Source organism: Castor canadensis, chromosome 11 (genome assembly GCF_047511655.1).
Source record: "Castor canadensis chromosome 11, mCasCan1.hap1v2, whole genome shotgun sequence".
NCBI classification, from domain to species: Eukaryota; Metazoa; Chordata; class Mammalia; order Rodentia; family Castoridae; genus Castor; species Castor canadensis.
The window spans coordinates 49,484,279-49,509,270 of NC_133396.1; the positions used below are offsets into that span (position 1 = coordinate 49,484,279).

Consider the following 24,992-nt stretch of genomic DNA (forward strand, 5'->3'; position numbering starts at 1 on the left):
CCTGCTGTGTGCTACACGATTTTATTGGTTTTGGGACTTGGGTTCACCTGCTGTGTCTGTCTTGACACCAGTTCCTCCCTGGTGCTGGTATCTATTGAACACTAAGGAGCCCTTTCTCTTCCCTGTCAGGGAGGTGATGGTTTACATGGAAAATGAAGAACCACATGTGATGTCTGTAACTCCATTCATCCAAGGCACCTGGAACATCCAGGACTCTGGTGTGAGCCCAGGAAGGTCACCAGAACTGATGATCCATTCCGCCTCCCAGGAAATTTGAAAGCCTCTAGCACCCCAATCCTGTCCTCGCTGTGTCCATTTTTAATCATCTCTTGGGGGCAGGTGTTTAAGAAAGACGCTCAAGCCAGGCCCAATGGCTCATGCCTGTAATTCTAGCTACTTGGGAGAGTGAGAGCCATCCAGAGGACTGAGGTTTGAGGTCAGCCCAGGCAAAGAGTTTGAGAGACCACATCTCCAGAATAACCACAGTAAAATGGACTGGAGGTGTGGCTCAAGCTGCAGAGCACTTGCTTTTGAAGTGTGCAGCCTTGAGTTCAAATCCCAGTCCTATGAAAAAAAAGGAAGAGAGCACAATAGGGATGGATTTGGGACATAGTGCAAGATGCTAGCATGATACATTAGGATATTTTTTTCTGATTTGGGGAAATCTACAGTGAATCTACTATGATTTCAGCAATAGAAAACATTTTTTTCCTGAGCTTCAGAAATGAAGTTGACCCATTCATGTCTTTTTAATAAAGCAAAAAGGTGGACTCAGGTGTTCTGTCTCTGCCCTAACTGGTTTACCACTAAGGAATCCATTCCACCAAAAGACCAGGTACTGCCTCAGAACCTCTGGCCACCCGGTCAGTTTCTGAGGTTTCCTTTCCTAAGGGATGCCTAGGGCTAGGCAGGGGTCCTCTTTTTGGCTCTATCTCTTCAGTAAGTTCATATGCTGGCAGAAGTGCTCTGTGCACTACTGGGTCACGATGAGAGTTGACAAGGATATGAGGAATTCCTGTTGGTGCTAAGGCCGACATCACTTGGGATAGCCAAGTAACTGTGTAACACACTGGCCTGTTTTCTACAGAGAGTGAACTATTACAGGACCCTGAGCACAGGAGGTGGTATCTGGACCAAAACAATTAGGTAAGTAATCTTGGATAAGTCAGATATGAAAACTGGGTCAGGTGCTGTGACATGACCAAAATGACTTGTGGTTGCTGGTGGGGGCTGGAATGGAAAGGACACATGGTTCTTTTAGTCCTTGAGGACCATGACTCTTTAACATTCCAGTCATTTATTTCATATTTTTAGTGTTAAAGCATAGCTCCATATTTACTCCTTAAGTGTTTACCCCTCACCCCAGGAAAGAAGTTTATTGCTAGTTTTGCTTTCAATTCTCCGCATCAGGGCTGAGCAGGAACCTGCAGAAGTGTTTCTAATGACCCCCCCACCCCCCACCAGGAAACAGACCTCCACTTAGGTGAAGGTATCAACACATGCAGTATCTCTGTGAAGCAAGCACATCTAGGAAGGTGTGCTGGTCAGGCTGGCTGGAGCTGCCGGCTCTGACCAGCATCAGGAGGTCTTGGACTTCTGCTCCTTTTTGGCTCTGGAGGCCATGATGCTGAAGAAGACTCCAGGAGCCAGAGTTCGAAGATAAATGGCCAAGGATGGCACTAAGTCAGCCAGGATCACATCTTTTCTCTTCTTCTTCACGGCAGCAAGAATGTTCTGGGCTACCTCTGCAGGGCTTCGGCCCTGGGCTGTGTTTTTGTCCATAGCTACAGTAAGCAAAAGAAAAGGAACACATGAACTTAGAGACAGAGGTCCCCTAAGGACCTGAGCCAACGTAAGCCTTTAGATCAGCTTGCAGCAGTCCCACCAGAAGCTCTCCCAGTCTGGGGAAGTCAGTGGCAACCCCAGCCCCGACAGTTTTTTGTCCGAGGAAAAGAACCAATTTGCAGCTCAAAGTGGTAAGTGGGGGTAATGGAGCTATGGGCAGGAAATGGGGACAAGACAGACTGGAGACCCAGTCAGTGCTTGCAACCAAATCAAGTCCATCTACCTGGTGGTCTGAGGTAAAAGCAGAGGCCAGCGCAGTGGGCCGTCAAACAGTGAGCCCCTCATACCACCTTCCTGCCTTGGAAATTTTTGTGTCTGGAAGAACCAATGACTAGGGGATGTTGTACCCTCCCCTTTGTGCTGGGTAGCTGGGCTTCAGGGCTGCCAGAGGGAGATGGGGCGATTATCTGACCACCTTGTGTACTACCAGCACACCAAGTCAGGAGTACATACACATCCCGGCTCCTGATGTCAGGTGGTAGCTGGATGACAGACAGCAGTACCTACTAGGGACTAACAGACATGCAGCTATCTGTCTCCTGCCTCTGTAACTTTCTGTTGTGAAGAGACTTGCTGCAGGACAGCAACTGGTACCCAGGATGGGACGGTCTCAGTTCAGGTTTGGCTAGCCCTGGCCAATCACTACAGCACAGATGCAGCAGAAAGCACATTCTGAGAAGCCAGGCTTGGCAGGGCAGTACTGGAGAGAACAGGAGCCTATTCTAAACCTAGGAAGACAGGGCTGAATCCAGAACTCATGGGTCAGCTAACCTAAGAGGCATGCTGAGCTGGGCTATTCAGCACTGCCTCCGATTACATCACGATGGAAATTTAGAGACCACTGCACCACACCCAGCCTCACTCCAACTGGCCCCGAACGCAGTCATTTCTCCAACACACTGGGCAGGGACCACTTAAGTCAACTCTTCCTCCTGCCTCCTCTACATACATATACATACATGCATCTTACTATGAGGTTAATTTACTTAGTCCTAATTGTGATAATCCCCCTTGGGTCCTAGGATCTGGGTTGCTGGAAGTTTGGTGGCATTTTAGCTTAGGAACTTCCTTTCAATCTTGCAAAGTCCTCTATCTACAGAGGTCTTTTTGAAAGATTCAGGCTAAGGGTGGTTCTCTGGGGTAAATGAGGATTATGTAATAGTCCATATCTACAACCAACACTCATGTCAAATTTTTTAGTTTTATATCCCCAAATGAAAATGACCAAAGAATCACTGAGATAAGACAGCATGTCTTGCTGTGGCTAACCAGTAGTTTTTCATAGAGGAAAGAGAAACCAGGCCTCACCTCCATATCTGGAGCCGTCAGCGGTGACAGCATTTACAGAGAGGTTAGTGCGGATGTAGCCGGGGCTGATCACAGTCACCTTGATACCATCCTGCTCTATCTCGGCCCGCAGGCAGTCAAAGAATGCCTGGGTAGCGTGCTTGGAGGCTGCGTCTGCAGATGTGGACAGAGGCAGAGAGGGCTCTGATGTGATGAGACCCGAAACCCACCCATTCACCTCCTTTAAAACCTGTGTTCATCATTCAAGATTATAGGATCATAGCAGTATTCATTTCCTGACTTTGAGAAGTGCACTGTGTCCTTGTTCTTAGGAAACAAGTAGGTGTAAAATGACATCATGCCTCCAACTTCCTCTCAAATGACACCTGAAAAAAAGTTTCATGTGTGTGTATATACACAGAGGACATGCTAAAGTGAATAAGGGAGGCTACAGACCTGCCACGTGGCTCTGGCTTCCCAGTCCTCCTCTGGGATCTGCTAGTGACAGACCTGGCTGCAGTTATTCCCAGCCAAGCGTGCTGCTGGTGAGCCTCCCTGCATGCATGGCTGGGTGAAGCCCATGGTTCCTATGTACTTCTGCCAAACTTTCATCAGAAGGAGCCAGAAAGCTGACTCCACCTGCGAGATAGCCACCTCTGCCTGGCAACTGCTCCTCAACCCTGTGCAAAGTACTTTGAAGGGCATGGAGACCCTAAAGTGATGTTCTTGGAGAACAAACCACACATCTCCACAGAAAATCAGTTCCCTCCAGTTTGGAGTCATAAATGTTTTAGTGTTGGTAGAAAAGGGCCTCCATCAACCAAGCACACATGAAGGGAAAAAGCAAGGAAGTGTCGGAAGTCCCGGGAGGCAGCAACAGTATCTGGGTGGAGGTCCTGGGCTGATTGAGCAGGTTGTGGGTGGGTGGTGAAAACTGCTCTTGTCTGCTGTGATTCTCAGAAGACAGCCAAGCCCCAGGACTGGGAAGAATGGGCAATCCTAGGTGTCCCCAAAATAGAAGGCAGAAGGTGATTTGCTGACAGCTGGGTCTCCCCAATGGCTGTCAGGCTGTGGGTTCTCAGCTGGGCTGTGGTGCCGAATCCTCATGACTGTCAGCTTCAGCTGACCCATTTGGGCACAGCGCTGGGCACCTGACTGGATCATCTGATGTGGTTCTCAGTAGCAGCGGAGAGAAATGAGGCTGTTCCCCAGTTTAGGGGTGGAGGGGCAGCTACACATCAGGCTAACTAACTTGCCCAGGAGACTCAGCCAGATTCAGTCTGGTTACCATCTCCAGACCAATCATATATTTCTATTTCAGTCAGCAGACAATTAGAGAATAAAAGCCAAAAGTTGAAGTAAAGTATGGAAGTAATTTAGTACCAAGAACTCCATATATCCTTTACCCAGATTTTCCCATTAGTAACATTTGCCTCAGTTGCTTTACCATTTGTGATTATACAAAGTTTTTTTTTTTTTCCTGAAGCATTTGAGCAGCCTTCAATGGCTGTCCTATGCTATCAGGGTTGAAAAAGAATACTGGCAAACAGAGAACAGCCACAGAAACATAAGGATGTAGTGCTTTTCCATTTACAAAGGACATCTCCAATTGTCTCATTTCATCTTTGGGCAAGCCCCAGGAAGCATGTATGATCGTTTTAAGTCACACAGATAAATAAGGAAACCTTGGGTCAGAAAAGTTAAGTGACTGGTCCAAGGACATATAACCAGAACCAATAGGTAGAGCTGGGATTCAGATCTTTCTTGAAGGGAAGAATAAGCTTTTCTTCACTGGTTGGCTATACCTTTCACTGGATGTTTGCCACTATTTTTTCATAGTGCTAAACAGCTCAGCCCTGCCTTCATGACAAGGCTATGGCTGGCCAGGTGCATCAGGCCTTGGAGGTAGGTGACAGCAGATGAGGCTGTCCCACATCAGTGCTTCCTTTCAGAGGGTGAAGTAGAGAAAAAAGTGACTAAGGCAGTGTGTGAAATTACCTTTAAAACATTAAAACAAAACAAACCCCACCCCAAATCAGAAACTACATTCTATGTGCTGTAGGTGGGTGAAATGACATTGTAGGTTGTAACACAGCCACCTTCCTATATGGAGATCATGTGAACTGGAAGCCAATTGGGCAGTTTTAATTTTTTGGTCCTACCTAATATTTCTATTTTTTGAAATTTACCTTATATGAAATCCCCCCATGAGTTCCCAGAGATGCAAATATTCAAGGATGCCCTGTGTCACAGATCGTTGCTAAAAGCCTGAGGCATAGGAAAAATTCTCCAGTGTCCTGGAAAATGGCTAAGTCATTCATGTCACATCCATTCAACAGATTACTGTACATCCACCCAAAAGGATGAGGTAAATTTATATGTGCTTGCTAAGTGGAACAAGCAAGTTGCAAAACAGTATGCACAGTGGGATCCCATTTTTGTACGTTTTGATTATATGTAGAAAAAAATTGGAGGAAAAAAAAATATGCCCTAAGGTAATGCAATGATTTTTTCTGGGAAGCCACTTGTCATTAATAAAAGAGGCAAGCATGTGCAGTGCCTAGAGTCCAGGGCAGCAGCAAGCACCTCACCCATAGCAACCCTACAGGCTGGATGGACACACAGGGGTGAGTACGCTTGCCCAAGGTCACACGGGCACAAGGAGTGGATCTGGGATTTGAAAGAGGCATGTGGCTCCAAAGAACATATTCTAATGAAGTTCCTTTGACTTCTATATAGGGTGTTTCTACACCACCTGAATCTGGATAGTAAAGATACTATTTTCATAATCAGGAAAAATGTTTTGGGGAAGGGAGAAGGAAGTACTCACATGCTGACCGATAAGGAATGCTGATTCTTCCCTGGATGCTGCTGATGGCGACGACGTGGCCTTGCCTCCTCTTAATCATGGAGGGCAGGAGTGCTGAGGGGAGAGGAAGGACTTACCCTTTTCCCAGTCACCATGCGTGACATTGCCGGAGGTGACTGGTGAAGATCGTGTAGCATGAAGAGCCATGCAGATGGGGAAGTGAAGCCTAACAACCCATAACAGGCAGCACTGTCCCCTTATTCTATGGGAAGCTGGTCCCTGCACTGAAGTCTGTGGCTGCACATCAAAATATACCCACCCCATGGGGCTCCAGACAGTATGGAAAGGAAATGTGGGTGATGCTGTGCAAGTGACTGTTACTAATGCACAAAGCAGATAAAATGCAAAAAGCAAAAAGCAAACATGTGAACTGTAACGAGCATACCCACTGCAGGGTCAAACAGCAGAGGGGGACGTATCTTGCCAAAAAGAAACCACGTGGAACAAAAGGCATGCCAGCAGATCAATGCCCTTTTCTTTTTAACTCAAGATGTTACCTTTTGTTAGAGCAATAGGGCCAAAGTAGTTTATCTCCATGACCCTCTTGTCTACATCCACTGTGGTGTCCAGGATAGTGCCACGATAGCTGATCCCAGCATTGTTGACAAGGATGTCCACATAGCCAAAGCACTGCAGGATCTGGGTTGCTGCAGCAGTAATGGCCTTGGGGTCTGCGAGGTCGAAGGTCACCGTGTAGGGTTTGTGTGTGTGCCTCTGGCCAAATACAAGAAACCAATGCTCCTTCTGAGTGACAGCTACATGAGCTATGTGTTCCTGCTTTTCAGAGTACTGGGACTGGCCCATTGGGCACAAAATGACATAGGCTATAGCAACCATGTTCTAAAGAGATGCAGCCTAGGGGTTTCCTGCCTTCGGTTCTCACAGCTGGCCCAGGCAACTTTTCTCTGAATTGAAGATGGCTATGTCCAGATGTGGCCACAGGCTCCCCTTACCTTCACCAACCAGACTGCAAGTCCCACAGGGCGGGATCACACGTGGTGTGGACTGCTATAGCAGATTACCACAGAAGCTATTCATCTTAGCCGCCCATCATCATGACATTCAACAGTGAACCATGGAGAGGTGCTGTCCTTCCCAGGTAAAGTATTCACTCATTTGTTTATGAAACATTATTTACATATCCCCTGTGTGCCAGGCACTGGGACAGAGCACAAAAAGTAAGACACACATTGTTCCTGACCCCCAAAGCAAAGTCTAACGAGGGAAGAAAGATAAATTCTTCAATTGTAAAGGATGCTACAAAGAAGTATAGGGTGCTAGAGAAATGAGTAGCTGAACAAAGTAACTTGGAAGGGTTCCCAATAAAAGTGAGGTTGGAAAGAAAGCAAAAGATGAGTGAGGGTGAAGTCAGAGAAGATGGCAGAATAGGAAATATCAGGAACCCATCTCTCCTAGACAACCGCATTGGCAGAAACTCTCTGGAGGCACTTTTTTGGGACTGGAGTTTATCTGAATACTTGTAGCTTCCAGGGGACTGCTTTGCTTGTAAATTATAGCAAACTTTGGTCAATTTCAGGTATCAGGTTGGGGTGGCTAACACACACACACATCTGGCATGCAACTGGGAAAAAGGTGATCTGTGTTTCTGGTGCAGCTTGTGGGAGCAGAATGGATGATAAGGACCTTGTTCTCCAAATACTGGTGATCTGCTGCTGATTACTGAGGTGCAGCATGGGGATAGGGTTTCAACCACTACCAGCTAAAGCAGCTTTCAGTGGCTGTCAAGGACCTGTGATTATTGTAAAACTGTATTCAAAACTGTAAGTAATTCTCTAGCAAACGTTTCTGAGGAAGTCGTGATGCTTGATTTACTAGACATTAAAACTGACTTTACATTGTTCAAAGAGTAAAGACAGACACAGACAAAGGTAAGAAAATGGTGACTAAAAGTGAGAATATCAATAAAGGAAAAAATTATAAAAAGACATTCTAGAACTGGAAAGCACAATAAGTGAAATGGAAAATACTCTAGAGTTCAAAAGCAAATGAGGTAAGAGGAGAGAAACAATTGAAATTAACAAGTCTGAGGAAGAAAAAGAACAAATAAAGTAAAGAGAAAGCCTAAGAGATTCATGGACTCCATCAAGCAGGCCAACACACACAATTTGGAGATCTGAGATGGGGATCTAAGAAGAGAGAGAGAAAATATTTAAAGAAATAAATCTATACATCTAATACCAACTAGGACAAACTCAGTGACCCACACTGAGGTAAATTATAATCAGACTATTGAAAGACAAAGAATCTTGAACACAGCAATAGAGAAAATCTCCTAACATAAGATTGTCAGCAGCTGACAATGGGCTAGTAAGCTGGTGGCTCACACCTGTAATCCTAGCTGCTCAGGAAGCAGAGATCAGAGGATTGCAGTTCGAAGCCAGCCTGGGCAAATGGTTTGCAAGACCCTATCTCAAGAAAACCCTTAAAAAAAAAAAAGGCTGGTGGAGTGGCTCAAGGTATAGGCCCTGAGTTCAAGCTCCAGTAACACAGAGACACACACATAAAAAAGATTGTCAGCTGATTTCTTATCAGAAACCTTGAAGGCCAAAAGGCAGTGGGTTGATATATTCAAAGTGATGAAATTAAAAAATTAAGTCTACCTCTGGCACATCTGTCTTTCAAAAATGAAGGAGATTAAAACATTCCCAGATAAAAGCTGAGGAAAGTTCATTAGCTCTTCCCCACAAGAAATGCTCAAGGGAATCCTTCATGTTTGAAATGAAAAGAAGTTAAGACAGTAACTCAAAGCCACAGGAAGAAATAAAGGTTTCCAGTTAGGAAATAAATGAGCAATTGTAACAGCTAGCACTACTGTAATTTTGATTTATAGCTCTACTCTTTATTTTCTACATAAAAGACAAATGAATAAACTATCATTAACCTTAGTGGGATAACAATGTATAAAGATATAAATTGTGACATAAATATCAGAAAATGAGGAGAACTGTATGGGGCTGAGTTTTGGATGCTACTGAGAATTTAAATTAGTATTATAACTTTAAGATGTTAAATGTAATCCTCATGGTAACCATAAAAATATACATGTAAAGAAATAAGAAAGGAATCAAAGCATTTTACTACAAAAAATCAACTAAATACAAAAGAAGGCAGGAAAGGAAGAAATGAGGTACAAAAACCCTGAGGCATACATAAAATCAAAATGGCAGAATTAGTTTCCTCTTTTCAGTTATTATATCACATGTAAGTACATTAAACTCTCTAATCAAAAGACAGAGATTGCCAAAATGGCTTTTAAAAAAAAAGATCCACAATATATTTTGTATAAAAGGCCCACTTTAGATCTAAAGAGAAAACAGATTAAAAGTGAAAGGATGAAAAAAACATAATCTGTATAAATAGTAACCAAAGGAGAACTGGGGTCCCCATCCTAGCATCAAGCAAATAGACATAAATTGAAAAAGGTTACAAAAAAAGGACATTATATTGTAATAATAAAAGTTTATTACAATAAGCTATAACAATAATAAACATTTAAGTACCTAGTAACCCTCTAAATAAATGAAGCAAAATTTAACAGAACTGAAGGGAAAAACAAGTTCTATGACAAGATTTTGATACTTGAAATAATGCTTTCAATAATGGACAGGACACCAAGACAGGAGACCAATAAGGATACAGAGGACTTGAACAGCACTAAAAGCAACAAGGCCTAACAGACACATATAGAACGCTCCATCCAACAACAGCAAAACATACATTCTTCTCAAGTATATATAGTACATATGGTATATGTAAACAAAGGAAATAATAAAGATTAGGGCAGAAATAAAACAATTAAGAAAAATCAATAAAACCAAAGGTTGGTTCTATGAAAAGAAATAAATAATTTGAGAAACCATGAGCTAGACCAGCAAAAAAAAAGATGAAAACAACAAAATCAGAAATGAAAGTAGGAACATTACTGATGACCCAACAGAGGTGACATTTCTATGAATAATCAATATGGCAATAAATTAGGTTACCTAGAAGAAATGGACAGATTCCTTGAAACACTGGAGGTGTGGCTTTCGTGATAAAAGTACCTGCCTATCAAGTACAAGATCCTCACTTCAAAGCCCAGTACTGCCAAAACCACAAAAGACCCCAAAACTCCCAACAAAGACAAGTCCTGGCTCAATTAGCTTCACTTGTGAATTCTACCACATATGTAAAGCGTTAACATCTATCGTTCTCATGCCCTTCTAAAAAAAACTGAAGAGAAACACTTCCTAATTCATTCTATGAGCTCAGCATTACTTTGATATCAAAGCCAGCTAAAGATATCACAACATAAAAACTTACAGAATGAAATTGGACTGTTTAATACCACATATTAAAATTAATTCAAATGGATCAAAAATCTAAATGCAAGAGTTAAAACTATAAAATTCATAGAAGAAAACATTGGGGGAAGATCTTCACGACATTGGAGTTGGCAACAATTTCATAGATATGACACCAAAATCTTAGAGAAACAAAAGAAAGGTACAGATACAATGGATTTTGTCAAAATTAAAGACTTCTGCCCATCAAAGGGTACTATCAAAAAAATGAAAGGAGCCAGGTGCTAGTGGCTCACGCCTGTAATCCTAGCTGCTCAGGAAGCAGAGATCAGGAGGATTGTGGTTTGAAGCCAGCCTCATAGTTCGTGAAACCCTATATCAAAAAACCCCATCACAAAAAAAGGACTAGCTCAAGGAGTAGCTCAAGGTTAGGCCCTGAATTCAAACCCCAGTACAGCAAAAAAAAGAAAGCAAAAGGACACCAGCACAGATGGCTGGCTCATGCCTGTATTCCTAGCTACTCGGGATGCAGAGATCAGGAGGATTGCAGTTTGAAGCCAGCCCTTGGCAAATAGTTCCAAGACCCTATCTTGAAAAAAAAAAAAAAAAAACCCAAAACAAAACAGGGCTGGTGGAGTGGCTCAAGTGGTAAAGTGACTGCAAGGGTGAGGCCCTGAGTTCAAACTCCAGTACCGCCACCAAAAAAAAAAAAAAAAAAACCAAAAAAACTCAATACCGAAAAAGGACTGGAGGTGTGACTCAATTGATAGAACACCTGCCTAGCAAGCATGAGGCCCTGAGTTCAAACCTCAATAGCAACAAAAAAACAAAACCTTTTTGGGTATAGATAGTGGTTAATAGTTATACATTGTGAATTCATTTAATACTAATGAATTATATATACCTACAGATAGTTGAATCAATATTATGTACAATTTATGACAATTTAAACATTTTAAGCCAGCTGCTAGTGGCTCACACCTGTAGTCCTAGCTACTCAGGAGGCAGAGATCAGGAGGATCTCGGTTCAAAGTCAACTCCAAGCAAATAGTTCGAGAGATCCTATCGCAAAAAACCCATCACAAAAAAAGACTGGTGGAATGACTCAAGTGGTAAGAGCATCTGCCTAGCAAAAGTGAGGCCCTGAGTTCAAACCCCAGTGCCCCCCGCCAAATTTTAAGTCATCATCAACCCCCACCAGATGATTAGAGATCAGCCAGGGGGTGAGGAATAGTGAGTGCGTCCCCTCATAGGGAACTTCCATGGTGGTAGCCTAGGGATGTGAACTGCGAGGCACTTCGCCCTCCTCAGGCTATGTGCCACTTTGCTTGGAGGAGCACTGCTGTGGGCTGCTGTGTCCTCAGATGTTCATGGAAGACAGATGGCAGCCCTTCCTTCCCTACAGAAAGCTCACCCTGGGCTCACCTGTGAGGCATGAGAAGCAGTGAGCTCTCTGGTGAGCTCTTCGAGGGCCTCCACATTCCGGCCACAGAGCACCAGCTTAGCTCCCGCAGCGTGGAAGACTTTGGCACATTCTAAGGGAAGAGAAAAGAACCTTGACAGTTGAGGACATCCAGTGCCATTCTTCCTCAACGCAGCTCAGTTGAGAGTGTGTGTTTTTTTCTTCACACATTCAAAGTGTATGCATTGAACTAGGAGCTAGGGCCCAATGTAGAGCCCCCTGTCTAGATGTGTGACACACATCTGCAAGGCAAAGAGCAAGGTGACAGGGGTGGACAGACTTGTGAAGTACTACGCTAAGAACTTTCCATGGTACTCTTATTTAACCCTGAACAACTCTGTAAGCATCACCTCACTTGAAGCTGAGGAAGGCTAGAAAGACTGAGCAAAGTTCCCAAAGACCAGGCAGGGAACCTATCCCAATAGGTTAGGACAGGCAGGCTGGTGGTTATGATTCTGTGGTTTCCACAGGCTACGTTTCAACACTACCTGACCTGTTCCTCAGGTCACACAAACACAATTGGCACAGATCTACGAGGGGCTGGCACGGTTCTATAGAAAATCAGAGCAGAGGACTGGGTGAGGAGTTGGGGCCCTCCCAGTTCTGGCTTCCAGAAACTGCTGAGACAGAGGGAGCCACATGCAAAGCACCTCAGAGGCTGTGGAAGGTAATAGGCCTTGCTGGGCTGGGGGAGGGGTTCAGGCAGCAAATGATGCAGGAGGAGGGAGGTGAAGGAGAATGTGGGGGAAGAGGAGGAGGAGGGGGGTTGTTTCTTGCTTCTTGCTTGTCCTTCACATGTTGCAGCTCACTGTGTGGTGCTGGAAACCGAAGGCTATGGAAAGGCCACGCTGTTCATTATCAACAGAATAGACTTGAGCTGGACTTTCTGTGTTCAACTCTGACTTCCCTCACTTAACTGATTCTAAGATCTTGGATAAGTTACAGCCTGTTTCTTCCTTTCTCCTTCTTTAACACAGATAAAAAACTGTCTAATTGAGAGGGCTTTGTGAGGATGAATGAGTTAAAGTAGGTAATCACTTCTATAGTGCTCGGTAGATAAAAAGCACAATGAAGTAGTCTTTTTATACTTATTGTTTTTAATACTTGTCCTTAATATTTGAATATTTCTAAGCTGCCTTTTAAAGATGTTCTATGAAGTGGTTGACGGTGAAAACTGAAATGTTCTTCCCAAGATTTGGTCTCCCACAAGTGCTCATGAGCAGATCTGTGCAGGACAACTGGAACCTTGGCTCACCATGACACAGTCAGTGAGCTGCCCACAGTTCTAGACCCAATCTTAAAGGCTCAGGTGGTCGAGTGGCTTCTCAGTCCCACTGGCTCAAGGAAGAGAAAGGCCTGCTCTGGAGGGAAATTCCATCTCTGGGAGCCATGCAGCAAGGGGTCAGCAAAGGATCTCAAGAGATCGCCTGGGAAGGGACAAGGTGAGAGGGACCCTCACAGAAGTGTCAAGCTTCCTCAAACTTTGAAGGTCCAGAACAGGAGGGGAGAAGAAATTCCTGGGTCCTTCAGGAAGGAGAGAAGGTGCTCTGCATCCTAACCATCTCATGGTGTGAAGCCCTCTCTGTACCCTGCAGCTTCCCCTTCAGACCACCTCCTTCAGCTCCCCACTTCAGCCTCTCACACAGGGTTCACTGGCCACATTCAGGACATTGCCCCTCCCCGTCCCCCTCCTCCATGCTCTTGAACAGCTTTCTGGAAGGAGGTGCTAAGCAGACTAATGAGCACACTTTCAAGGATGCCACACATCTTTGAAGAAGCTTTTGTTGTCTGTTCTCTGCTCATCTTGATGAAGGGCAAATGCCCCAGCCACTGCTTTTTCCTGTCCCTGGGTGGTCTCATCTGGCCTGGTGGCAGAGCAGCAAAGGAATCGGGTGCAGATAGGGTGGGGACTGCAGTCCAAGTCGCTACCAACATTCCTGAGGCGAGAGCTGCTTGTCTGATTTACTGAATCATTCCCAAAGATCCGGAACCTTGGTCCTTGTTAGCTTCCTCATCCCATTTTGTCCTGTCCTGACTAACATACAGGACATTTTGTGAGATCCCACCAACAGGACCAAAGGTTCGAGAAGGCATACTGGTGTATAAGCGACTTCTGGAAAATGATCACCTGAATTCTGATCAAACTTTGCTTCCTAGCAAAGCCAAGAGGAGGAAATTAAAGTTTGTTTAGGGAGGGACAGAAATGAAAACAACAGATGGAAAGGATTCCACTTTCATTTCTCAAAAAAGCTGGGAGGCAGGAGAGTCAAAGGAAAAGACTACAATTCCAACATGCCAGTTAGGGCTACAGACAAGTCCCCTGTACTGCTGGCATGCCTGGGCTGTAAATCAGGACAGCTGTGCATAGCCATGATTCAGGCTGGCTGAAGTAGGCATCCAGAACATTCTGTTTGTTTAGTCAGTGGTGCCTCTGTTCTACAAGGTCAAGCTTAAATGCACAAAATAAAAGACAAGATGTAGAAAGCTGTCTGAAGACTCATCATGTAACTCCTGACCAGAGCAGCTGACATGGCAGGCCCCCGAGGACAATATGGATCTCCCTCAAAGATAGGGGACAGCTTCCTTGGCAGCATCAACTGTGTCTGTACCTGAAACAGCAGGATAAGATGTTCCTACTTTGTGTGGATGAAGGGACTCCTGTCCAAAGATGTTAAAAAGGACAGAATATAAGCAGTGACTGGAACCCAGGAAAGACCTGACAATCATATGCTACGCACATAGGCATGGTCCCTTGATTACATTTTCTATTCCCTTCAGTCTTAGTACCAGAAGAGGAGATGCAGAAGAATGAAGAGGACAGTGTCCTGAAACATCCAAATATCTGGCACCTACAATGCACCATTCCCCAGCCATCTCCCACCTCCTCTTCAAGGAATTTTAAAAACTGCTTCTCCCTAAGAGCAAGAGAAGTGGCTGCTGACTACCCTATTTATAGTAGCTGAGTAAAGTCAGAGCAACTGATGACAAAGGGCCTGGAGGCAGCTGTCCCTTCAAAGGTCTGGATATCCAATGGCAGACACAAGTTCATCCTCAGAGACTTCAGAGACAGCTATGGCATTAGGCATACAAATGAACCCACGCTCTCTAAAGCCCTCTTCACCTTTCCTAGCTGACTGCAGGCCTCTGACCCTATAGACAGGTACTATCTGTTTTGTGTTCCTGCAACAAACAACTGCTCAAGGCTCCATGCATGGCCATGTTGCTCCCACCTCGGGCCTGTCTGAATTGCCTTCCTGAGCGCCCGCAGCTTCCTTTCATAGGACCATCTCCCCTGAGCTGAAGCTTTAAGACTGAAGCTTTAAGGCAGATTGATGTTTGGCCTAGTATTTTTTGTTGGAAGTCCTAGGGCAAATCTCATCTTCACTGGGTGGTAGCTGTGAGATGCAGTAAGCTCACATCTAAGATGCTCAGCACAAGTGGCACACATAACTGCCTCCCCTACCAGGCCTGACTGGGAATATCCATTACTGAAGTGGCACTATATTGAGACAAGCCCTGGCCTTTCTCCAGGAGTCTGTGACCTCTTTTAGGGAAGGACCCTATGTTTCATCTGTCTATCCAGCACTGGGCCTAGAGCCTCACACTGAGCAGATGATCTGTGGATGTTGGCTGTGCTTCCATCAACCACAACACGCTGCAGCAGGGAGTTTCAAGGATTTTCTCTACCTTCGTCCCTGGAAGTGCACTTGAGTGTAGCGGGTACTGTGCAGTGTGGTACGCAGAAGCTGAGGCAGGGGGGCGCAAAGTGGTGTGCCAGCACTGACTCTTCATTTAGACTGCCAGTCAGGATGGAGCTCTGCAACTCATTCTGTGGACTTCCAGGAAAGAAATGGGGGTGGGGGGGGAGGAGCCAAGGGTCTGACTGACACCAGGCTTCTGTTCTAACACACTATTCCTTGGGCCCCAGAAGTTCAATGTATCACTGAATGGGAATGGAACTAAATCAGAGATCTTGGTTAAGGAACAGCTGAGGCATCCAACCCTGCCAAGCCCCGGGAAGGGAAAAGTATAGGGAAAGGAAGCCTGCTGAGTCCAAAAAAAAGGGCATGTTCTGTTAGGCTGTCACAAAGATAAAAAACACTTGTTAATCTAGTCCACATTTGAAAACTGGGAGATTTCACATCCCAATCCCTCTTTCAGTAAGCAGCTGGAGCTGAATAGAACTGTCTCTTCTATGAGCCAGGCAATCCTCTCTACTTGCTTCTGCCTCCTCACACTTTGTTCTTATTGTGAACAGGCTCTGCTTTTTCCAAGTGGACCAAGAGCAGTGGCATCTCTTTTGAATGTCCTATGGTCCCCATGCAGGCAGAATCTCTTCATGCCTGGCTGACTCCCCATGCCTGGCAGCATGGCCCCACAACCCACCTCTCCCCAGTCCTGAGGTGGCGCCTGTAATCACCACCACAGCGTTCCGCAGGTAAGCCTTTGTGCGCATCCATTGCAGCAGCCAGAAGAGGCCAAAGGTGCCCAGGGAGCCAAACAGCAGGGACAGGACGGTTGTAGAGGTGATCAAGTCCATGACCCGACCCTTCAGCAGACTCTTCCTGGAAGAACCAAATCAGATCAACCAGTAACAAAGAAGGAAAATTCAACGACTTGCCCTAACTGATGCAAATCCCAGATCTCCCTCTGCAGACCTCAGCTCTGATCCCCCAACTCTGAACCCTCCAGATTCTGCATGCCACACTGACTGCTCAGCGGGGGACACTTGTTTCCTCTCACTCTAAACTGACATGATCACACAGCAGAGCCACAGGCCTTACAATGCCCCAAGAATAAGCTGAGAGTCATTCAGCTTAAGACTCAATGACCTGGCCAGTGTCACAGGTAGCAGAAGCATATCAGCACTCACCTGATTCTTCTTGGGAAACCTGCTTTGGGGAACTTACGTAGTCTCCCTTTTCATTTTCAATCTCTGAGTATTTGTGAAACGAACAAACAAAAAATTTAAGGAAAAGGGAAACCATACCAATTCTTACACTCCACCAAGTGGAGAGTGGGGGATGGATGTTTCTGAGTGGGGCATTTCCTAGATGCTATCCAGAATGACCACAAATGATTCTGACCATAGGCCTCCCAGACATTCTACAGGAAGTAAGTAGAGCTGCCCTGTGCCCCATGTTAGCATAGACTCAGGCTGGTAAGTATGTTGTCCTGCCATGCATGCTGACAGCTTCTCAGTTAGTATTCTCTTCTAGTGAGCCACGGTTGGCCACATGAAATCAGGAAACCACGTGTTTGTACAACAATATGCAGTCAATTATTAGAAACCACATCCATCTTGTCCACAGCTGCCTTTATTTCCTTATTTCCTTTGAACCTCCCCAGCTCCTTATCACTTATCCAGAAGCCAGTGCCCAAGACACCAGCTAAGTGAGGAGACAAGGAGGTGAAGGAAGGGCAAGTGTGAGCTACTGAGGATGTCACCACATTCTGTCACTGTGAAAGAAATGTCCTGTAAGAACACATGAGAAGCAGGCCATAGACCTTAGATAAAGGTCCCCCATAGCCCACCTCCAGGACTGTGGTAGTACAGGTGCAGTAATCCTCTGCAGGAAGAGACTGGAAACCAAGAATAGAGCTCTGGTAAAACAGCCAGCTTTAAATTATTCATCAGCTTGGGAACAACTATGTAAAACTTTCATCCACCTACTAACATCCCATCTCCACAAGCCCACATATTAAAAAATTATTTTTCTGCTTTTTTCCCAAGGTGACAGCAACTCTATGGAAGCTGTGAAGCCAAGAATACTGCATATCTCCAGCACGTATCACTTGTGTACTAAGTTGCTTTGATCCTCAGGTTCACAGTCAAGGTGGCTGTCCTATCTAAGCTAAACTGCTCCACTAAGGAGGGTTGTGCTCCAACTTGAACTGTCACTTCAACTAAAGTTTAGTATTTAATTTCTCACCCACCTTTCCAAATACACCTAAATTATTCTTCACCATAAAAAATGTAACACTCTTAGGCTATAAAAACAACTGTTCCCCATTAATGGCCACTTTACCCACTTGTAAATTGGCTACCATCTGCTAAGTGGCTGTATCGCCCTCTCTTATACACTGTGCCAGCACTATAGTGGATGAACTGAGAGTTAGAGTGGCATTTAAAGCATCATGATCTTTACCCGGGTGTTACTGGCATCATCCCTGCCCTCAACAGGAAGTTCTGAGTTCCTTGCTACAGGCCATGCCAGTCCCAAGCAGATACTGGAACACAAGGATCCTGTGACTGGCACCTGGGAAATGCTCAGTAAGGTTTAGATCCGGCCCCAGTGCCTATTCCATGCTGGGATTCTGCGGGTGCTGCTTGGGTCCTTCACAACCCTAGCCCCAGGAAAAAACAAGGATGTGGGAGAGTTTCCCAGGGAGTAGGAGGGTAATTGTTAGGGGTAGGAAGAATTGCAGGTTTGTTGGTATAGCTTTACCAAATCATTTAGCAAATGACAAAGCATCAGTAGACCCCCAGGTAAGTACAGCTCTCATGTAATAAATTGGAGACAGGGATTTCAACCCAGCTGGATGCTTATTTGGGGAAAGATCTTCTCTCATTGCAACCCCAGGTCCTTGTATCAGCAGGTGTCAGGGTGGGACCACACTGCCTTGCCCAGAATGGCCTGGGACCCAGCCGCTTCCCAGGATAAGCAGGAAGGTAGAAGGGGTGGGACACTGCTCAGGGAAGGACAGTAGGGCTTGGTCTCTGGGGCAAGGATCAGAGCTCCCCTAAGTCAGTTAAATGGAAATCACTCTTCACACCCTTCCATGGGTCCTGGTAGAGTTGGCCCCATTTCAAACACAACCTGGAGCTCAGCCGCAACTTTGCCCAAGACCCTAGGGATCAAGCACCAAGCATGTAACGTGTCACTTCCCCAAATTCAGAGGCTCCAGAGACCACCTAGAAAAGCAGTGTGTGGCAATGGCAGTGCAGGGGTCCTGACAATAAACCCCCAAGGCAGTCTGGCTGGTGTCCCATCCTTCCCCAGCCATTTATCAACCTAGGGAAGGAACCCTCACTGTCTTGTCTCTGAGGTGAGGGTATAGAAATCCAACTCCCAGCTCTGTCAACAGTTTGGATGAATTAATCTGTGTGCACAACCCTGGCTCAAGGAAGTGCTCAGGGAATTCAGGTACCAGCAGCAGCGTGACCCACACCTCAGAGCTCCTGGCCCAGGAAGTAGCTTCACAGCAATCTGATTTCCAAGCATCCCTGGTTTATGAACACTGGTTCTTTCCAAACAAAAGAAATTCATTAAACATAGGATTTAATGTAATTTAATTTTTATGCTTTTATAAACCCTTCAACTTAATTAATAAATAGGAAAAAAACACAATTTGTTACAAGAAGCCAGGCCAGTGCAGCAGAGAATACAGACAGGCACTGAACTGTCTCCCCAACCCTTTGCACACCCAGGGAGAAGCAGGAGGAAGGCAAACAGGCTCAGCAAGGCCTCAGAGGTAGTGGGAAACAATGAAAGAACACAACAAATTGCATTTTCATGCCATTAATCAAAACTCAAGCTAGCAACCTATGACATGAAGAGAGAAAGCTACACACCTTGTAGCTTTCTGGGATTCCGTGAGCACCTGACACAACATTGCAGGCCAGCGTTTGTTCCCCAGCCCTGAGGACCACTTTGCCTGGGGCAAAGATGGTACAGGATTAATGGGATCCATCCTCAGCCTACAGTCACTGTCTGTGGGGAAGAGCACACAGCTGCATTCAGTCTGCCAAGTTGTAATAGAACAGAATGCACAGTAAATGCAACATTAGTGTCGACTCTCTTCCCCAGATGACACAGTGATACAGTGAGAAAAGACACCCCAGAGGAAGCCATTTACTTGAGAATCAGGTTCAATTTCAGCATAATTGTCCTGACCAGGTGAAACTTCAAATTGTAATCCTGACTCTTTCCAAGAGTTTTTCAAATTCTTTTTTTGTTTTTTTCAGTACTCAGGCTTGAACTCAGGGCCTTCACCTTGAACCACTCCAACAGCCCAATTTTTATAAAGGGCTTTTCGAGATAGGGTCTCAGGGAACTATTTGCCTGGGCTGTCCTCAAACCACAATCCTCCAGATCTCTGCCTCCTGAATAGCTAGGATTATAGGTGTGAGCCACAGGTACCTGAGTTTTTCAAATTCTTAAGACTTCCCAACACATTCCATTCAGCAGTGAATGTGTTCATACCGATGGGCTCCCAGCTCCTGGGCCACCTTGGGCTCTCAGGAATAGCTATACTAAGATGGATGGACAAGAAAGCTAGACAGGGACAGCCCCACTGCTGTGATGTGGCATCTAGGGCCCTTCTGCTAGCAAAGGGAACTACTGCAAAGTGGAAGAAGGGAATTGTGACCTAAATGGCCACATTTTCAGATCAGAAAATAAATCTCCTACATAAAGCAAGATCTAAGGCATGCCTGTCTTGGAAAGACTTTAGTATACTTATAAATTATGTGTTTTATACCAAAATGCTTACTGATTGCCAGTTTCAGCATATGGCAGATCATGGATTGAGGACGGAGTGGGAAAAAGTATCTTGATCATGATTTTCAGCATTTGGAGATGAACTGCCAGGAAGAAGGGATACAGTCTGCCGAGAGCTATTTTGAACCACAGCAGGAAGCAGGACAAGGACATGAGGGGAGAGAAGAGTGAGGTGAGAAAAAGAAGACAGAGACATCATCCTTGATAGCAACCACAGCACACACATCATCCAGATGTAAGGAGACACTGTCTGTATATGCAATGTGTGTGCTCCATGGTCATGTCCACTCTTCATTGCCAGGAAAAGGACTTGAGGCATGAGCTTGCACTAATGAGTGACATAGAATGGCCTAAGGACGTGAGAGAACTCAGAGGTTCACACTAAGCCTGTCTGCTTGTATTTTCACAAATCACAAGAGAGTGAGCTCTAGACCTCCATTAAAAAGAGTATAAAGGGAGGAAAGTCCCAGAAAGGGTGTTCCTCAGGCCCAGAGAGTTCATGGATTCTCAGATTCAGCTGCTCCCTTATTTTCCATCAAGAGGTTCTTCTCAAAGGCTTCCAGAATCTCAACATAGAAATGAAATTATCAAGCCAGGCACCAGTGGTTCGTGCCTGTAATCCTATCTACTTAGAAGGATTTCAGTTTGAGGTCAATCTGGGCAAACTATTCATGAGAACCCCATCTCCAAAATAACCACAGTAAAATGGACTGGAGGTATAGCTCAAAAGGCAGAGTACCTGCTTTTGCAAGCAGGAAGTCCTGAGTTCAAATCCCAATCCCACCAAAAGAGAGAGAGAGAGAGAGAGAGAGAGAGAGAGAGAGAGAGAGGTTGATTATCACCACAAAATCAACTCTGAGCAGAAATGCCACCCTTTAAGCTATTTATTCCATTTCTGTACTTTGGCCAAAATTGTGATGCACACATAGCATATGTTCCTAAGATTCTTTTCTTTTCTCAAGCAATTTAAAAAACTGAAACATCAATAAAAACAGGTAGTTGGAACCTACTAAAAAATGACACAAAAATTAAACTACATCAAGAACCAAAGGAAGGGACCCAAGAACCCTCCAAAGTTTAAAAACTAATCAGTCCAGCTCTGATAGGATGAGTCATGAAATAATGTGCTGTTATAAGAAAACAAGGCTACAAAGGCAGAGAGGGTTCCAACTAGAAGGTGAGATAGTGAAATCTCTAGGCATCACCAAAAGCAGGAAGGGTCCCATCCCAAAACTTCCACTTCTTCTATTGCATACTGATGGTTTGTTCTAATTAGCTGATTCATTTAAAAGGACATAAGTTACAGGTCATTGCTGAAAATAGATACGAATTTTCAGCAACTAAAGGCAAAGTAAAGCTGCTGTTTTCTCACTTCAAGTGTCTGAGAAGAGCAGCCAAGGTTGTCTCCAACTAGACAGAAAGAACAGTCTAGTCTAGTCTCCAACTAGACAGAAGAACCTTGGAGGGCAACTACTATGCCAGTGGCGGGTCCTTGTGCCAGTGTCTCTTCACCTACACCAATGACTAAGATATGGTCAGGACAGCAGGACCTCCCTGGAATGCTGGAACAAGCCACTGGTGAGTGGCCTATGGGATAGATATATCTTGGGATGCCAGCCTGAGGATTCCTGCTTTAAAGAAATGCAGGCTGGCACCACTAAAAACAAAAGTGGAAGGAAGTCTGGAGGATACTTTGAACTGAGGCTCCCAAGTGCTCAGTCCTGAGACGAACAACCTGGTTGAGGTGAGCTCTACTCTCCAGGAAAACACTGAACATGTTTCCCAGAAACCCCTGCCAGAGAGAGTGGGAAAAGAGGACTCAGCCCCAGTCCCTGCCACACAGCCACGTGGAAGCACAGTGACCACAAGGAGACAGAGAACCCTTTGGAGGCTGAGCATCCATTCAGTCCAAAGTGTCAGCTGTCAAGTTTTTAAACCCAGCACCGACTATGGCTACTTGAGGACTCTGACAAACACAAAAACTGGGGTATCAAATGTGCTTTTTGAACTGAATTTAGTGTTACTGAAGATGCTGAAATGAGTTCAGCCTCTTTGCTAGAAAACACACAAGAGCTGCAAATCCCTGTAGATAGAAACTAGTAGACAAGGCACTTTGCAGTAGTGAAGGAGAAAAAGTACCAAGGTCAGCACCAGGGATCAGGGTTCAAGGCCACCCTGTGTGTAGTTAGTATGTATGTGACACAAATTTATTCATTTACAACTAAGTGTCTCCTGTCAAAATAGATCATTCCAATGAAAAAACCCACCAGATAGCGCTTTGTAAATGTACATGTCCTGAACACATTGCTGCTGACTAGTACACAGACTGAAAAAGGCAATTCCCAGAGGGCAACCAAGGGAGCAGCTTTCAGGGCTCTTTATGTGTAAAATGGCCAGTAAAAAGACAAACATGTAAAAACTGCGTCTTTACATTTCTTTCCTTCTTTCAGTCAGATAACAAATATTTACTGAGTCCCATTAAGGATATGAGGCAAGGGCCACTTCATGAATAACAAGACCCAGACCCTGCTGGTACAGTGTTTCTGGACTACGGCAGTGAAGAGAATTGGCAGTAAACAAAACACTGGATTGCCATGCAGCAAGGACTACAAGGAAACAACCAATGCTATTTTAAGCACGTAGATAATCTGGTCGTTTGTGGTGCTTTCCCCCCACTAAAATGCCTGGGAACCGTTTCATAGGTAGCACTAGGTGTGAGAGAAGGAAGGGACCTCATTATTAAACTTCACAGCAGGCAAATTCAGGGAGATTTGTAGCAGGAATAAAAGTGCAACAAAAACCAACTTTAGTTTCTGATGGTTTTCTAGGTTCTAGTTGTTTGTTTTTTGGTGGTGCTAGGGGTTAAACCCAGGGCTTCAGACATGCTAGTCAAGTGCTGTACCACTGATGTGTTTTCTAAAGTTAAATTGGAATACAGGTGTAGTGGTAATCCCAGTACTCAGAAGGTACAGGCAAGAGGATGACAAGTTCGGTGCCAGCCTGGGTGGGCTACACAGTGAGTTTGAGGCCATCCTGGGGTACACAGTGAGGCCCTGTATCAAAATACAAAAGAAAAAAAAGTTAAGGTGAACTATGGTCCTTCAAAAAGTACAACAGAAAGACTTTCAGCAGAAAGACTCAAGAAGTCAAGAACAGGCTGGAGGCTTGAACTTAGCAAGGCCCTAAGTTCAAACCCCAGTACTGCCAAAAAAAAAAAAAAAAAAAGTTAAGAACAGAACTGACAAGTCAAGGAGTAATTGTCCTCGTAGTGTCCTGACAGTCTACCAAAGCTGTCTCTTTCAAATTTAACTCAATATTTACAATAAACCTATATTTATCAATGCTCAAGAAATAGTAAATAATGCTATAAGAAATAGTAAATAATGCCTTCATTGTAGCAAACATTTTTTCAGTGCTAAAGACTTTGGCAAATTGGAGGCAGCAGAAAACCTGGGTCTCTGGGGGTTTGCTCTTGCCACCTGTCTGCCCTTATAACTCCTCTTCAGCCTGCACCTCCTACTTGGGCATCTTCGCCTCCCTGAAGTTTTACAAGATACCCAGTAATCCTGGCCTCTATACCTGGACAGGGGTAAGCACCAAAGACTTCCCATACAGCTGCCTCCCTCCCCAGATGGCAGTTCTCTGAGAAGAGAATTTGGCTTTTCATTCTCTCTCCCACACCTTTTATGTAGTAAGAACTCCATAAATGTTTGTTGAATAAGACTGAATCACAGAGATAAACTACTCCAGTCCCCTTGTATTGTAGAAAACACTGGAGCCCAGATATGCTGCTTTATTTGCCTACACTCACTCAGTAATGAGCAGAAGCTCCAAACCCAAAGCTTACTACTTGCCAGTTGCCCTAAGAAAACCAAACATTCCTACAGCCTCGTTTCTGGAAAAGATCACTAAAACAAATAAAAGTCGAGTCACATCCCAGAAAGAATTAAACATTAAATGTTACTTCAAGTAGTCTCATGACTGAAATCAGATTATCCCAAATTCCAAGAAACTACTGTCTTGGTTTCCTCATAGATTCAGATACCCCATTTGCCTTACTGTAATTATCTAGGATGATAGTTCACCATGAATTCCAAGTTATTTTTAGAACTGAAAAAGCACGATTGTGAAACTTAACTAGGCAATGTCCTTCACTCTGAAGGACTTTTTTTTTTTTTTGGTAGTTCTGTGGTTTGAATTCAGGGCCTCCACCAGCCACTCCACCAGCCTTTTTTTGTGATGGGTGTTTTTGAGATAGGGTCTCACAAACTATTTGCCCAAACTGGCTTCAAACCACGATCCTCCTGATCTTTGCCTCCTGAGTAGCTAGGATTATAGCCATTAGCCACTGGTGCCCAACTGGAAGCAGCTCTTTAAAGAAAAATCTTATGATGATTTGACTTAAAATTTGTACTATTATCAACTTAATGCAAGAAAACATGCAGAAGGCAGGCCACCTACAAGAAGGACTAATTAGAGGGGAGGCACAATAACCTGAGAGGACATTGCTATTGCCAACATCTCTGCTTTCATTTAAAAATAGCCTCCAAGGCCCTAGCACTTTATTTTACCAGGCATCCTAGTGAATGTCTCCCTGAGGACATGCTGTGTCTCTTCGTGACAAGTCCACAGCAAGCAGTTAAGCAACCAATTCCACCTACTTTGTTTCACAGATAAAATTTGTTCCCCTTAGTTCTCTCACAGGGTCTTTTCGTGCTAAA

The 24,992-nt window shown here is 44.7% G+C and overlaps 1 protein-coding gene across 3 annotated transcripts in view; it reads right to left on the bottom strand.

The window, feature by feature from the left end:
* Positions 1-1,280: 1,280 nt before the first annotated feature.
* Positions 1,281-24,992, bottom strand: part of Dhrs7b (dehydrogenase/reductase 7B) — a 57,820-nt gene continuing 34,108 nt past the window's right edge. For 2 of the 3 annotated variants that reach the window (XM_074046641.1, XM_020172433.2), the window contains exons 2-7: positions 16,154-16,332; positions 11,731-11,840; positions 6,499-6,715; positions 5,963-6,055; positions 3,154-3,306; positions 1,281-1,784 (exon numbers count right to left, since the gene is read on the bottom strand). In XM_074046641.1, coding sequence (XP_073902742.1) covers positions 1,579-1,784; positions 3,154-3,306; positions 5,963-6,055; positions 6,499-6,715; positions 11,731-11,840; positions 16,154-16,332 — 958 coding nt within the window. In that variant the 3' untranslated portion in view covers positions 1,281-1,578. Of the gene's footprint in view, positions 1,785-3,153; positions 3,307-5,962; positions 6,056-6,498; positions 6,716-11,730; positions 11,841-16,153; positions 16,333-19,343; positions 19,483-24,992 lie in introns of all 3 variants that reach the window. The other variant, XM_074046640.1, reaches the window with a different exon arrangement.